The following is a 15,791-nucleotide window of genomic DNA, read 5'->3' on the forward strand; positions in this document are numbered from 1 at the left end:
TCGTCTGAGTGTATAATGAACTTTGAGCGTTCGTTGTTAAATTGGTATTTATAGTTTTAAATCTTGAACGTTCGTTGTTAAATTGGTAACTATAGCGTTCGACATAATTTAGTATTATCAGGCTTGAATCTTGAACGTCCGCTATGGCTAATTAGTGATTGTAGCGTTGGGTCCTAATTCAATAAATCTTAAGTTTGGAATTCTTGAGCGTTCGGTCTTATTAGCGTTTTGTTGGCGTTCGTGTCCGGCCTGTTGTTTAGCGTTCGTCCAGAAACGTTCGTCCTTAGGTAAAGTTAGAAATATGTTGGACGTTCGTCCAAACTGTATACAGCGAATTAGTAAATTAGGGCGTTCGTCTTTAATTAAGTATTTTCATGAAGGAATCTGTAGCGTTCGGTCTAGATGTTCCTTGTCCTCAGATAGCGAACGTCCGTAGGTTTTAGAGAGCGTTCGGTCTTGATGTTCCTTGTTCTCAGATAGCGAACGTCCTTTAGTAATAGCGAGCGTTAGTCTTGATGACAGTTTTTCTCAGGTAGCTAGTGTTCGATCTAAATTTGGTAACTTGAGGTGTAGTTTGAATACGTTCGATCAGTACTTTAGGTGTTTGGCAAAGTACGTTAGATGTTCAAATAAGACTCAAAACGTTCATCCTAATAGTGTTAGGTTAAATGAATTTCAAGCTTAGCGTTCGTCCTTATAGTGTTCGGTGAGATTTGGTGTTTGAACGTTCGTTCCAATCGGGTTGATCTGGCGTTCGGTTCTGAACGTTCGGCCTAGTGTTTGATCATATCGTTCGTTCTAAGAGTGTTCGGTCAATACAAAGTTGTCTTTTAGTGTTCGACCAATACAGCATGAATTCCTATCGTTCGTCCAAATAGTGATCAGTCAAATGGTGTTCAGAAAATACGTTCAGCAGATAGCGTTCGGTCCATAGCGTTCGTCCAAACAGTAGTCGTCTAAATAATGTTAGGCTATTAGCGTTCGGTCTTTAACGTTCGGTCAGAGTTCTTAGTGTTTGGTTCCAATTTCAGTTACTGTTGTGTTGATGTGGAATTAAGTGTACTATGCATAGTATGACATGAAATTATGCATCTGATCATGATATGTGTATTATGGAGAGATTTTGTAATGGTATAATGTGAGTTGAAGAATATGAGTATGGAATGAATCTCATGGAGAGATTCTGTAATGTTATGGTATTAGTGTATATGTTGATGTTGAGGGTCCTGTAGTCGGAGGTTATCCTGATACTCTAATAATCATCCAGTTTCAAGTAGAGAAGGATGAATTATGTGGTGAGAAGAGCAGGAGGTCCTGGTCTATGTGCCGGTTTTGGACATAGTGAGGGGACTAACCTTGTGAATGGTATGAAGTATTTTGGAAGTGAAATTATAAGAAAAAGTAGAAGTCATTACAAGTGCATAACCTCCCGTGACCGCTCATCAACGTATCATCCGGATGAGTGTTTAGTAGGAATTGTGGTATGATGGTATATGAGGATGTCTGTCATAAATTTTATATGATGTTTATATCAAAGCATTTATGCATGTTTTATAATTGATGTTTTGCATGTTAGCTCACCCTTATTTGTTTGCTTGTGTCAGAAAATCTTAATTTTTGCGATGATCGTATAACGTAATTGTTATACGGGAGCAGATGAAGGATTGTCGCGTGACCCTGTGCAAAGGAAGGAAGAGATGGAAGAACAAATTAGAAGGATTCAATGTTATCTTTGCAGATAACTCTCAGCTTAAAATTCATGTTTAGATTTAAGTTTGAGGTTTTGGGGTGTTACCGTAATTGTATTATTACAATATTTAAATTTTGAAATTTTAAAGGAGTGAATTTCTGGAATGTTACAAGTTACATTAATTTTTTAATAATTCATTTGATAGTTTGGTACTCACAATCTTATAATTAATATTATTGGTTAATTTATGTCTAATTTAGAAATAATTATAACTTTTTATTCATAATACATATATCAATAAGTTTTACTTTATAAATTGATATCTAAACTAGTTATTATAGTGAATAATTATTTTTAGTTTTTAAAACTGATTATTATTTAAAAAAAAAATCTTGTAGAGTTTATAATCTTCTCTTTAATTTGAACAAGTTATTATTGATATAAGTTTTTGTTGATATTATTTTATTGAGGTGAATATTTTAAGAGTTCACAAATTCATATATGTTTATTTTCATTCATACGAATCAATTTTTTTAATATTATTGTTTTCTATAAAAAAATAGTGGTGTACTGTGACACCTTCACTTGATTTATGTTTATAACTATAATAGTTTCTACCAACGAGATCATGTTGGTAGGTAATTGTTTCTTCTTTTAAATATGATGTTTTTTTAGCATATAAACAATAATTTAAAATTTATGAGGATATAAAGTATGTTTCAAAGCAATAACATTAGGATTGACTTAAAGTAAAACGTCTAACATTAATTCAAGAATGAAATTTTTAATTCGAGTAAAAATGATATTAAGTGTTTTTGCCACAGTTAGAGATAATAAATAAACTAATCCTCACAAATATTATTTGATTCTTTTTCAATTTTGATAAAAAATCTCTATATTGATTGGTCATGTATAAATTTTCTTGTCTAAACAATGTTTAGTATTGGATAATCTCTTTAAGTAGAGAAGATTTATATAATATTTTTTTATTTGATTAATTATTGTCTAAACATTTGTTTCGTTTTAAGTCAAGATGTCTTTCAACTAAGACCACCTCATTTACAAGTTGTTTATCATGTGGTTGGATATTTGAAAGGATTTATAAATATTAACCTATTTTTTTCTTCATAAAACAAAATTAACATCTCACATAATATTAACAAATGTTTGTATACAAATATATTTTCTTAACCTTTTAAAAGCCAATTAGAGAAAAATAATAGATCCTCTTTGTTTTATCTTTTTCTTGCTATTATTGAGGAATAGTTAAGGATCTTATTAATCTAAATTGAAATAAAATAATTACTAATAATGAATTTGAAAAGTGAAATTAAAATATGTGACAATTATAAAAAATAATTAATAATAGATAGTTATAAATAAAGAAATTCAAGATATTCGTGTTTTAAAACTATGAGCAACTTTAAAAGAACTTCATTATTCCAAACACTGCCCATATATAATTGTTTTCTTTTGTTTTTATAAGTTTGTTTTGGAAAACTGGAAGAGACATCAGATGATATAAATGGTAATTATTTTATGTATTTGCTATTATAATCTGTTGTGGTCATTTTAGTTTTGTGAGCTGAGGAATTCAGATGAAATTTTAGTAAAAAAAGTAAGGAAAACTATTTCTTATTCCTGAATTTATATAAATGATTTGGAATACTTAGACTTTAACATGCAATATATTAAAAAAAGATTATATGCTAATGGGCTACAAACTATTTTTTTATCTATATAAGAAAACGTGTAAAGAAATTTACAACAAATCAAATTCAAATTAGCTATAACCTTATTAAATATAAATTTTGTTAAATATAAACTTAGACTCACTACCTTTTTTAATAAAATCTCTTTTTATTTTTTAAATAATTCAGTAAACTACTTTAGTTCTAGAATTGCCATTCTTTTACCTTACTAATAATTGGCGAATTAATATTGACATTGATATCTTAAAAAAGTAATAAATAATTTACAAGAAAAAAAATATTTGGCATCTTTATTTATACATTTTATTATGTTTTTCTTCAGCATGTTTTTTCAGTATGTTTTTTTTTTGTACAATAACATTGAAACGCTCCATTTCATTTAAGGTGCTACAAAATTAATACAAGTAAAAACATCCCTTCCTTGGTGTATTCCTTGTCTCTGTATTTTTTTTTTTCTTAATTTTTGGTGCTGTTTCTCCTTTACATTCAAAACGTATTGTTGTATACTGATTTTAATATTTTTAAATATTAAAAATCAATATATTTTGAAAACAAACAAAAAACCAGAATAAAATCTGGACTCTAGTAAAATTTGAGTGGCAACACTTGTTAATCGCAGAATTCTGCTTATAAAGAATTGTATGTTGTAGAACTCTGCTTCTGCAGGCATCACCTGAAATAAAACACCTCCTTATAGCTGAGAGGGACCCTTTTTTTTGCGCACTTTTAACCACAAACATCCTAGTATTTATTCGTTGAAATTTATTACAAATCATATAATATAGCGATTTTACTTTTTTTATTTTATTTAACAAACTTCGTTTATATTTCTAATAATTTTTAACCAACAATAAAATTTAATTTATAAGTACGGTAGGCAGTATGTATCTTTATTAGAGAAATTCCAAAACTTTATGTGGAGATTTATATTGTGATTAGTGATGCTTAATTTTGCTTAATTGTCAGATAACCTTCTACTCGAGAACTCACTTGTAAATATTAATATAAGCTTTTTTGAACACAGTAAATTAATCCCAACTCTAACTACAATATTTGAACTTTCGAGATCAATTATAAGAGGAGAGCAACAATGCAATTTTATGCAATAGCCTGGATGCATCTTCATCTTCATCATCATCATCATCATCTTGATGTTTAGAGGTCCATTCCTGAAAACGATGGAGGCTACCAGTAAAGTCTGTAAACAGACCATCAACACCTATCTTGTTGATCCAGTAATCATACTCCACATACGGATCTTGACTAAAGTTGAAGGGCAAAAAACAGTTCTCGTTTCGGTAAGTATATGGATGCACCTGCACCAACAATAGCAATTTATATTGCCATTTGTTTGGCTCCAAACCATTGATGGAAGACAATACAAAGATTACAAATTAAAAAGGAGAAATGTCACAACAGATAAGGCAACAGAATAAAGGAATAATCCGCTTAATCTTCCAAAAGGTATCAAATCCATAAATCATGAGAAAAGCTTCAAAGAACTGTACCTGCAGATTATGAGCATGTGCCCTGGAGACAAGATCAGTAGGAGTTTCCGTATAATTATTTAACACAGGTACCAACGTGTTCTTCCATGGTCCAATTCCCACAACATATTGTTTTATGTAGTTTAGGTATTCATCAGATGTAATCTCCCAGTATGACTGCACATAATCATCACAGTACTATTTTGTTAGACTTTGATATAGGCAATCAAAACAGCAGTATAACATAAAATGGGGACAGTATTACTTCTGAAAAGGTAGAGATTACATAAATGCTGCTAAGAAATAGGGATAGCCCAGGATCAGTCAACTAGGAATGGATAAACTCCTAGGAAAGGGCTTTTTTCTCCAATTTCAACATTTTATTTAAGGAAGCTAGCATTGACTGTACAGGAAAGAATGACAATGGAAAGCTGAAAATAGAAGAGAAGAAATCGAAAAGGTAGTCTGAATACTTAGTTTACATTCCCCCATTTGCACAAGAATAAGAAAGAAAATGTTGAATATAGCTCCACTGTGGGGAGTACTTATGCTTTCTCATTATAGTTTAATTTTTTAAGGTCTGAGTTATGATATAAATTATTAACTTCACTAGTATAACTAACTCCATTAACAATGCATCTTGTTCTGAAAACTTTCAGACAGAAGAGAAGTTCAATAATCCTACAGAAGCTTGCACATATGGGGTAAAATGTATTACAAACCTGATTGGTGTCCTCCGTTGGAATAACAACTTCGTTAATTAAGAAAATTTTGGGCAAATCCGTCTTATTTGCTATATACACGAGTGAAGTTGGAGCAAATGACTGAATGAATACAGGTTGTCTCCGCCAATTTTTTGACAGGTAGGAACCCTTTAACCCATATTTCTGAAGTGTCTCCACAAACTTGTCTTCAAATCTTTTGCCATCTGACCATTTAACCTGTTGATTGTATCAATTCGACTTAATGAAGGGAAAGAAGACAAAATCCCTAAAGAACTTGGCTAAAACATTATACTATTAAGACGAAATTAGCAAGCATGACATTGTAAGATTTTTGGTAAAACATTTAAGAATTCTTAATGTAATTTGCATTTAGAAACTTCCAACAACATAATCTTACCTCCAGTAATACTCATTAGCCTTAATTTGGAAATTGGTGGATTCAATTATATTTTTCAGTTAGATGAATTATATATCAATAGCTCTGCCTTTCATAACAACTTAATCTTTGTCGATTCAAGTCCACACCCCGTTCCCCCCCGAATATATTCCTAACATTTAGGCATTTGTTGGATTCTACAAAGAAATACTCACATGTTGATTGATAAATACTGGATTTTTTATCTCTGGATATATTCCAACAACTCTGGGTGCATCCAGTGCTATGTTAATGAACTCTTCAAAAGTGATGATTTGAAACTTTCCTGAAATAGATTACCGGTATAAAGTTATGGACTAACGGTTGATTTTTATGTGTGCAAAAGCAATATTAGTTCCATGCACGAATCACAAGAAAACAAAAGTCATCAGCAGTAAGCTTCCCTAAAAATAAGAAGGAAAATAAGTCTACTCTTCAGTGAGTAGGGAATACTGCAACACAGTGCACAGTTAGCAGCAAGGCATTGAAGAGGAGAAAAAAAAAATTGCAAGATGGGGAAGGAAAGAAAAAGTGAAGAAGGAGAGGGTGGGAGATAGTGGAGAGGATTTGGTGCCTTAGACCAGCGAGGGCAGAGTCTGTGTCTCAGTGGTTGTATTGTCTTTACTGCATTTTCTTAGTGGTAACATGATATTTCCAAATCAATGAATGAACAAGTCAAACAAGCAAAAAAAAATGGCAAATAATAAAATGAGAGACTACTCTGTGGAAGAAGGGACTAACCATTAAACTGTTGATCCCTGTTTTCAAACCTCTGTCTCACCCTCAATGACTTTAACTCCTTCAATGTGAAATCAACTGAAAATATACAAACAAGTAAACTTATTTTGGAAAATTCGATAATTACAACATGAAGAAACATTGTTTAGACGGTAAATAGGACTTTCAACAAAACTAGAGAACTTGAAACATACGCAAACCTTTAATGATACACGTTACTAAAAACAATGAAATCAGAGGCGAATTTCAAGCTTATGCATTTATGTCATAGACAGTATCAATCATATTAACCCCCTAATTATTTTATTAAGGAAATTTGCAAAGAAGCTGAACAAGTATAGCAAGTTTAGCTACTCTACCAGTGAAGAACCCAGTGGAGTTTTCCCCTTGGACTTCATACGTTCTTTTACGATCAGCAAACTCCTTGTGACTTGCGATGTCAGTAATATTATCAAGGTAGAAATCATGGAAACATATAAGAACACCATCTTTGGATGATAAGATATCAGCTTCAATGAAGTCTGCACCTTCTTCAATAGCTTTCTGCAGGAAACATTCGTTTTTGGGCAACCGTAAGCCAACGATAGAAATGATGGTTCCTATATCATCAACATTTTACCTAATAATAGTTTGCGCATAATTACTGAAAAAATAATTATAGTCGATTTCCAAATCAGAAACAGATAAAGGAAAAGAATATAGTTTTGCACAAAAATAGTCTTCACCGTATACGCAGCAGAAGTTTCTTCAGGAAACTCTCCATTTGAACCGCGATGTGCAATGTTATATGGGCGAAAAGTTTGTAGGGGCTTCCTACTTCCCCCATCAACTTTGTTGGGAAGAGGATAAAAAGGCCTTGCAGTGCACCCAATAACAAGAAATAGAAACACAAAAGGAGCAAAACCTGTTAAAAAACACACATCTGAAGAGAAGAAAATAAACGAAGAGAATGGCATGGATATTATGGTAAATTTGAACGTTGACTGAAAGGTTACAAAATGAAAAGAAAGAGACTGCGGAAGAAACAACGGTTACAGATCACATGTACCCAGATTTCCATCTTGCCAAGATCAACTGGAAGAAATAAAGGGATACAAAATGAAAAGAAAAAGACTGCGGAAAAGAAAGATGAAAGGATTCTGAACAGTGAAAGATCCTTACAGGGTAAGGACGCCATCGAATTATGTTATGTTCCTCACTTCAATCTCAAGCCCAATAACTGTTATATAACATAGATTATAAGGATAAAATAATGATGAACGATTGGTCAGTATTGGTGAGAACGATTTTATCATGTCTTCATGTCTTACAACTAAGACCACTTCATATACAAGTTGTTTATCATGTTCTCAGATATTTGAAAGGATTTACAAATATTAACCTATTTTTTCCTTCATAAAACAATATAAGCATTGAAACTTCATCAAATTTTAATTATCGTGTTATTTTTTTTGTTGTAAAATAATATGATTATTTCACTTTGTATTCCAATTATTTTATCTTATCCTTCCAATTTTTTTTATAATTTTAAACCTATCTTTTCCAATTCAAAAATCTCTCCACATCATTTTGTTTTTCATTAAATTGAAATTTAATGAAAGATTTTTTTTTTTCATCTGATTTCAAAATCTGTTAAAATAAAAGATAACATATAAGACTATTTTTAAAATTAGTAAAAAACAGCCAGACAATATGAGCAGGCAAAAGTGTCATAAATTTTTAATTGGTCCGTTGTCCTAATAGTAAGCAATCAAGCACAAGATATTGCATTTCCTTTTTGGCAGTTGCTTCTACACTTCCATCAATTTCTTCCTGCATCAATATAAGGAATATCTTTCACCATTGCATTGCAGACACTCCCAATTCCATTATTGCCGCCACTTCCAGGGTTGCCAAAATCCATTTCGAAAAGGTTTTTCGGGGAATATTTCATGTGTTCTGGAAAACTTTTTTCCAAAACCATTTTATATAATTAAAACCAAATTATTTTTTTGTTGAGAGAGTATTTTGTATTCTTAATTATCCAAGTTTTGGTCCATATTTATAATTATTTTCATCTGAAGGTTAGCAAATGCGGAAAACCATGTTTTACACTGTCATGATAAGAACCAGGGATAAGATATATAATTGTGGAAAACTAAGGATTCTTAACTGCTTCAAAACATTCTAGAAGGGGTGTGTGATAAAACCAGCCCCATCTCCATTGACATAAAAGGAATCAGAAGAAACAGCGATGTGTTTCATGGGATCTGCCACTTCCTTGCCACCAGCATGCATCACAAATTCTGTGGGTGAGAGGAAGCGGCCATGGCAGACGCATACAATACAAACTTGCCCTATCTTATACTTGTAAAGAAGCCCTTCTATTCTCTTCCCTGTTCTGTCATCTCCAGCACTAATCACGCAAGGCATTTCTCTCACAATGTTCATTGCATCACTTTTATGTTTAAGCTTTTTCGCCGGCTTCTCAACCATACACTCAGATGGCCACACTGTCGTTTCCTGCGTTGCTTCTGGGGAAACCATGGGATCAATTTCCTGCTTTGGTGATATTTGGAAGCTCGAACTAACTCCTCCTTCAGTATAAGCAAGATAACAACACAAAACTGTTTATCAGTAATATAGTGTCATATATCTGCAAGTTATTATAATGTTCTGTACGAAACTTCTGATATAATTCCAAATACAAGTCATGTACAGAACAACCACCCTGAATCCAAAATTACGAATGTTTTAAGCTAAATGAAAATGCCAACGAGGCAGATTTAGCACGGAAATTTGTGGAGTTTGTAAATGTTAGTCATATTTCTGATCTTGATAAGACAATTTAGATTATGGTAACCGGTGTTAATTTCAGGAACTGCCCCAGTTCAAAGTCATAGTCTCAATTACCTCACTATCTCGATTATCAGAAATTATTGTATGGTCTACAATCATCACACGTATATAGTTCGACCATTCCACGAGATAGGTAACGTTTTTCAATTTGAAAAAAGAAGTGAGTCTGTTATCAGTGAAGTTGGTTATTTTTTCAATTTACAAGAATGAGATCTATTTTACAGAGAAGAATGATGGAACTATGGTCATGTATTACTCAGAACATACAACAATTTCACATCAGCAATGTTGTTTTTCTGTCTGCATGTTCTGTTCCTCATAATTTCCATACTTATCATCCCACTTACCCACGTGGGATACACCACCAACACTATAATCTGTACTCATAAAACTCTGGTCTATCAGATTGTAAATAAGCAATCCTAGAATTTTTTTTCAGCAACATTTCAGCGTTAACTTAAATCTAACTGCATGAATTATGTTAAAAAAAGTGTGTACTTATGACATGGTAAACAAAAGGGTTACCTTCATGCCATGGATCCAATGAAGGATGTGCAAACATCTTGAAATTACCATCAATTGAAGGAGGCAGTGGCTGAACACCAGGCGGAGACACCGGAAAAGGCTTCTCTGCATCAGCAGCCGCAGCCACAGCCATCTGCATCTTCTTCATCAATAGTCTCTTTCCAGTCCTCACTCTTCTCATTGCCTGCAAGTCCCCAAACCTCACCAGACCCATCTCACCCTCTGCCAGACAAACAACAAAGGGATTCTCTTGATTTTCCATCATTCTGTTCTGGGCTTTCTCCCCAACCATCTTTTCCTCTGCATTTTGACCGGAGGGAGAAAGCTTGAGAGTAAGGTCTATCTGGTCAGAATTAGTGTACCATTTGTCAGAATAAAATCCCTGCTAAAGAAAAAGAAAAGACCGTCACTTTCTGGTATGAATGAATAAATCAAGTTATCAGCTTTATATTATTTTTTTTCTTGTGGTTTATGGTCACCTCCATTGAAATGGAAGAAAAAGGTGAAGTGATAGAAGAGAAGAACTCCTTTGAAGAAGTTAGAGACATAAATTTAGGAGGAAATGAAAGGGTATCCGGTTCCTCCACAGTGGGAAAAAGTGTTGTTGAGAGGATTATATAGTACATGTGACACAAAAGATAATAACGCAAAGGAAATAAAAGAGGAAAGTCAAAATGTAAACGCAAGCTCTGTTTTGATTTTAGGGAGCGAACATCCGATCCACAAAAAACAAGTGGGTACTACTGTGAGAAACGAAAGAATTAAAAAGAGAAGGATATGGATCACACAATGTCAGCATTGTACTCAGGAAGTGACCTAGAAACAGGAAAATGAAAAATTCTTTGAAGTTGATTTTACACATATTTTGACAGACTGTGAAAAAGTGTGATGATAAATTATGTTGAGTTGGTGAGGACATACTAATTTGGAGAAGAGAATGGTGTGGGAGTTGATGTCATGTTGTTAGAGCCGTGAAACTTCAAAACGCATTTCAAATTTTCCACGTGTTAAGCAATGTACACGCATCTTCTCACAACTCAAATCGTTTCTCACTGTCACTGTCATTGCTTACAATACGACACTCTTACTTCACCCTAGTACGAGGTTCCCGTTTAATTTGAAAAACATGGTAGGGGTATCAAGGTCAAGTTAAATTCGAGAAGCACCAACATCTGTGGAAAACTCTCACTTTTTTCTTTCACTTTTTCACTCTCATAACATTTTCAACTTTATTAACTTCAATAAATTATTAGATCTTTTTTTTTTCAAAATCGCTTTTTTATAAATTATTTGCTGTTGAAATCTTATTTTTCGATAAATGAATTGTTAATAACCTTTTTTTAGTTTTATAAATATGTATGTTTATTTATAATAAATTACTTTATTAAAAATTTATAATTTTTTATAAATTTATGTGAATATAAATTTAGAAAATATATTTATTTTTATATTTATAAATTAATCGAGAATAAATTTTTTGAAAATTTATTATAATAAATAAGATAATTTAAATATATTATAATTATGGTAATAGAAAAATTATCACAATAAAATATTACAATTATAGTTGTTTTTGTAAATTTAATTTTGATAAATTTATATTTATTTGGTTAATAATTTATGTAATAAAGTTTTAGTGTATGTAACAAGTTAGAAAAATAAGACTAAAATCTTATTTTGGTCATCTAATTCTTATAAAAGAAATTCAATTAAATTTATAATTTTTATTTGGTTCAAATTTACATATCAAATATAAATTTTAATAACGTTAATTTAACAAAAAATAACCAAATAAATCTAATTAAATTTTTTATATTAGAAGACCAAATTAAGATTTTAAAAGAAAAATAAAATAAAATAATAATTGTAAGTGAAAATATTTGAAAAGAAATTTAATGTAAAGTTAAAAATTAACAATAAAAATGTAAAACATTTAGGTTTATTTATAAAAAAAATTATTTAAAGAAAATATTAAAAAGTATAGAAAACGTCTAGTTTGAATTTTTTTTATGATGGTCTACTCAAACTAATAAAGTTTAAAATTAAAAAAAAAATGTTTCTTGTTAGAAATAATTAATCCATAGTCAATTTCTCTGTCATTATTTTAATGCCAAATTTATTTTACACCATGTTTGTAATTATGTTTCATTTTTTTTCTCAAATAAACTTATATATATAAGTCAACCCTCCAAATTTTATTTACTCTAACAAACCTGTTTATTATTTATGTTGAATTAAAATTCTATGTGAACAATGATCGGTAAGAAGTTTATGGTATGAATAACAACTCTTCACAAAGAGCCGAACTCTGACCTATAAACAACAAACGGATCTATTTATATAAATAAAGTTTTAAAATAGTTAGTTAACTAATTTTTAGAAAAATAGATTTATTTGAAAAAATATATATATTTTTAATTTTAGTTAACGATAATATTTGCTTAGACACAGTGTGCTTAGGACGATTTTAATTATAAGTGTTTCTTATTTTTCTTTGTGATTACTTTAATGTTGATGGGTTAGATGTGAAAAATGCATTAATCTCTCTTAAATATTTAAAAAAGAATATTATGTTTTTTTCCTTGTAAATATATTATTGTGGTTAAAAAAGGGTGGGAGGTGGAAATGAATTATTCGAACTTTGGTACATGGGAATGAAATGATAAACGTGGTGTTGAACGAAAGAGCACTACTAGGGAGTACGATTTTCTTTTCAAAGTTTTGACAAATGCACATGTCCTTTATTTACTTTTCATAAAAACAAAGTTGTTGTATACGTCTCCACATGGCCAAGATAAAATTAAATTTGAATCTGATGTATTTATTTATAAGTTCTGGTCTTCAAAATTGAAGTTTTGTCATAGATTTCTTAAAAGATGAGTTAGATCATTATTATATTGTTAGTCATAGACCATTAATAACTTAGTTTTTTTCTCATATTATTAATTTATGTATTGAATATATTTATGTATAAGTTAGTTTTGACAAATGCACATGTTGTTTATTTACTTGATGTATGTGGTATTCCACATGTTTGGTATACTTTTCGTCTAAGTTTATAGTTGATATGTGTCGTTCCCAAGTTTTTCACTATTATCCTTCCCAGTTTGGAACAAGCTTGTCATGTGTTGACTTTACTTTGAAGTTATATTATTACGCTACCATCTCAAGTGGTCTCCTCTAGCTACCTTCCTCAAGAGTTGGCATAACATTTTTTTGAACATTATCAAACACCACTCCCTTCCATCTTAAATCATCTTTGGTTGAGAGCCTTAGCTATTTTCCCCACCAAATTCCGCACCATATCACCCTTTTAACCATCTCCATGACATCTCTTCTAACTTTGGTCCAACCTAACTAGGAGGAGTGTTATCATAATTGTAACATCCCAAATTCTCACATTAATGTAACATCCCAACTTTTCACATTAATGTAACATCCCAAATTTTCACACTTGATAATTAACATTACATTTACGGTAACATTCCGTAATCTCACCCTTTAAAATTTCCTAGTTGATATAAGTCTATACATGTAAAAAGATTCTAATTATAGTTCTTCTACTCCTCCCTTTCCTTGGTACTATGTGAGGCGACATTCCTTCATCTGCTCCCGTATAACGAATTATACGATCATCGCACATACCCAAACACAAAACACAAACAAGTAGGGTGAGCTAACATGCAACAAATCATTTATAAGACATGCATAATTACTTCGATACAAACATCATATAATAATTATGTCAGACACCCTCATACCATCGTACCACAATTCCTATTAGACACTCGTCCCACAATACCCAATAAATACCATAATACTTAATAGACATTCATTCCATAATACCCAATAAACACTCATCCCACAATACCAATAAACACTCATTCCACAATACCCAATATACACTCATTCCACAATACCCAATAGGCACTTATTCCCACGATATTCAATAGGCACTTATCCCAACGATATGTTGATGAGCGATACAACGGAAGGATTTTCACTTGTGATGTCATTCTTAGTCCCCTCACTATGTCCAAAACCGGCACATAGACCAGGACATTCTGCCCTCCATACCATTCATAAGGTTAGTCCCCTCACTATGTCCTAAACCGGCACATAGACCAGGACATTCTGCCCTCCATACCATTCACAAGGTTAGTCCCCTCACTATGTCCTAAACCGGCACATAGACCAGGACCTCCTGCCCCTCTCACCACATAATTCATCATTCTCTACTTGAGACTGAATGATTATTAGAGTATCAGGATAACCTCCAACTTCATGACCCTCAACATCAACATATACGCACATACCATGTCATTACAGAATCTCTCCACGAAACTCATACCATGCTCACATTCCTTAACTCATATTATACCCTTACGAAATCTACCCATAATCCTCATACACATACCATGACATTACAGAATCTCTCCGCGAGACTCATACCATACTCACATTCCTCGACTCATATTATACCCTTACGACATTTCCCCGTAATACTCATACATGTTCAGATGCATAAATTCAAATCAAATAAACTTCAATCATTTCAGAAATCATACAAATTGAATATATTCCATCAATATATATTACATAATAATTTAACAGTACATAATCTGTACACAAGATTTAAGTTAAAAACCTGTCGAGTAGACTTCCAGGAAAGAGAGGTGCGTCACAATGGACAACTTAAGTACCAAGTCTTTCCTTAGCCAAAGTGTTCCTCAACTAGTTTTTAACAAATTTCTTATTAACAGATTCAAAACAACAGCATATAATATTTACACCGAATATCAATATAGATAAACATACAGTAAGCATTAACAATATTCATACATAATTTCAAGACATGAATAGTAATAAAACAGTACTAAATCATAATATAAAAGCTTAGAAAAGTTAGCTCCCCTACCTCTATTCCAGACTTAATCTCCTGCTCCGAATTTGTTTCCCCGAAAACTCTTCAGAACCTCTACTCTTCTTGCAACTAAAAATTTCTCCCTAACTATTTCTTCTCTATTTCTCAAGCTCTCACTTGATTCCTCTTCTCTTGGTGCCAAATACCCTTCCCTCCCATGGCTATTTATAGTAAAAAAAAATTTACTATTCCTTAATATTTTAATATTATTTATTATTTTAATATTATTTAAAAATAATATTTCAATCACTTTCTCACCAAATCTGATCCTAATTTCTACCTACTACTTTCTTCCATGCTAAGGAATCCAAATGCTGAAAATTTATTTTTACTATTTACTTTTTACTATTTACTATTTACTTTTTACTATTTACTATTCACTATTCACTTTTTACTATTCGATTTTCTTAAAAAAAAAAAAAAAAAAAAATACTAAATAAGTTATCAAAAATTTTAACCTCTCCTTATAAAATTACTATAATTTTATATCCAAAATTTATATTTTTCTATCCATTAAAATTATTATTACTAATAAAATACTAAAATTTACTATAAATATTTTTCATGGGTCTTACAATAATAAGTCTAAAATGTAAGACTTTTTATATCTGTTCTTGAAGTAACAGGTATAAAAGACTTTTTATACATGTTCTGACAATAATAAGTACAAAAAATTTTTATATATATTTTCAAAATAATTGGTATAAATGTGAAATTTTTTACAACTGATTTAGAAC

At 31.3% G+C, this 15,791-nt stretch overlaps 2 protein-coding genes across 5 annotated transcripts; both read right to left on the reverse strand.

Annotated features, from left to right (window-relative positions):
- Window positions 1-4,341: 4,341 nt before the first annotated feature.
- On the reverse strand, window positions 4,342-8,063 carry LOC108334030 (glycerophosphodiester phosphodiesterase GDPD6). 3 transcript variants are annotated; one of them, XM_017569646.2, is made up of 8 exons: window positions 7,929-8,063; window positions 7,493-7,671; window positions 7,127-7,310; window positions 6,771-6,845; window positions 6,206-6,315; window positions 5,612-5,830; window positions 4,911-5,066; window positions 4,342-4,718 (listed from the first exon to the last, which is right to left on the reverse strand). In XM_017569646.2, the coding sequence occupies exons 1-8, from the start codon at window positions 7,942-7,944 to the stop codon at window positions 4,470-4,472; spliced, it is 1,188 nt and encodes a 395-aa protein (XP_017425135.1). In that variant the 5' UTR covers window positions 7,945-8,063; the 3' UTR covers window positions 4,342-4,469. The 3 variants fall into 3 exon arrangements, with proteins under 3 accessions (XP_017425135.1, XP_017425117.1, XP_017425107.1); XM_017569628.2 differs by having other exon boundaries at window positions 7,493-7,841; window positions 7,929-8,060; XM_017569618.2 differs by lacking the exon at window positions 7,929-8,063 and having other exon boundaries at window positions 7,493-7,922.
- Window positions 8,064-8,609: 546 nt separating this feature from the next.
- LOC108329737 (ninja-family protein AFP3-like) lies at window positions 8,610-15,175 on the reverse strand. 2 transcript variants are annotated; one of them, XM_052868009.1, is made up of 3 exons: window positions 15,049-15,175; window positions 10,131-10,512; window positions 8,610-9,343 (listed from the first exon to the last, which is right to left on the reverse strand). In XM_052868009.1, exons 2-3 carry the CDS (start codon window positions 10,420-10,422, stop codon window positions 8,934-8,936), a joined length of 702 nt encoding a protein of 233 aa, XP_052723969.1. In that variant the 5' UTR covers window positions 10,423-10,512; window positions 15,049-15,175; the 3' UTR covers window positions 8,610-8,933. The 2 variants fall into 2 exon arrangements, with proteins under 2 accessions (XP_052723969.1, XP_052723964.1); XM_052868004.1 differs by lacking the exon at window positions 15,049-15,175 and adding an exon at window positions 10,610-10,812.
- Between the last annotated feature and the right edge of the window lie 616 nt (window positions 15,176-15,791).

Source organism: Vigna angularis, chromosome 1 (assembly GCF_016808095.1).
Source record: "Vigna angularis cultivar LongXiaoDou No.4 chromosome 1, ASM1680809v1, whole genome shotgun sequence".
NCBI lineage: Eukaryota > Viridiplantae > Streptophyta > Magnoliopsida > Fabales > Fabaceae > Vigna > Vigna angularis.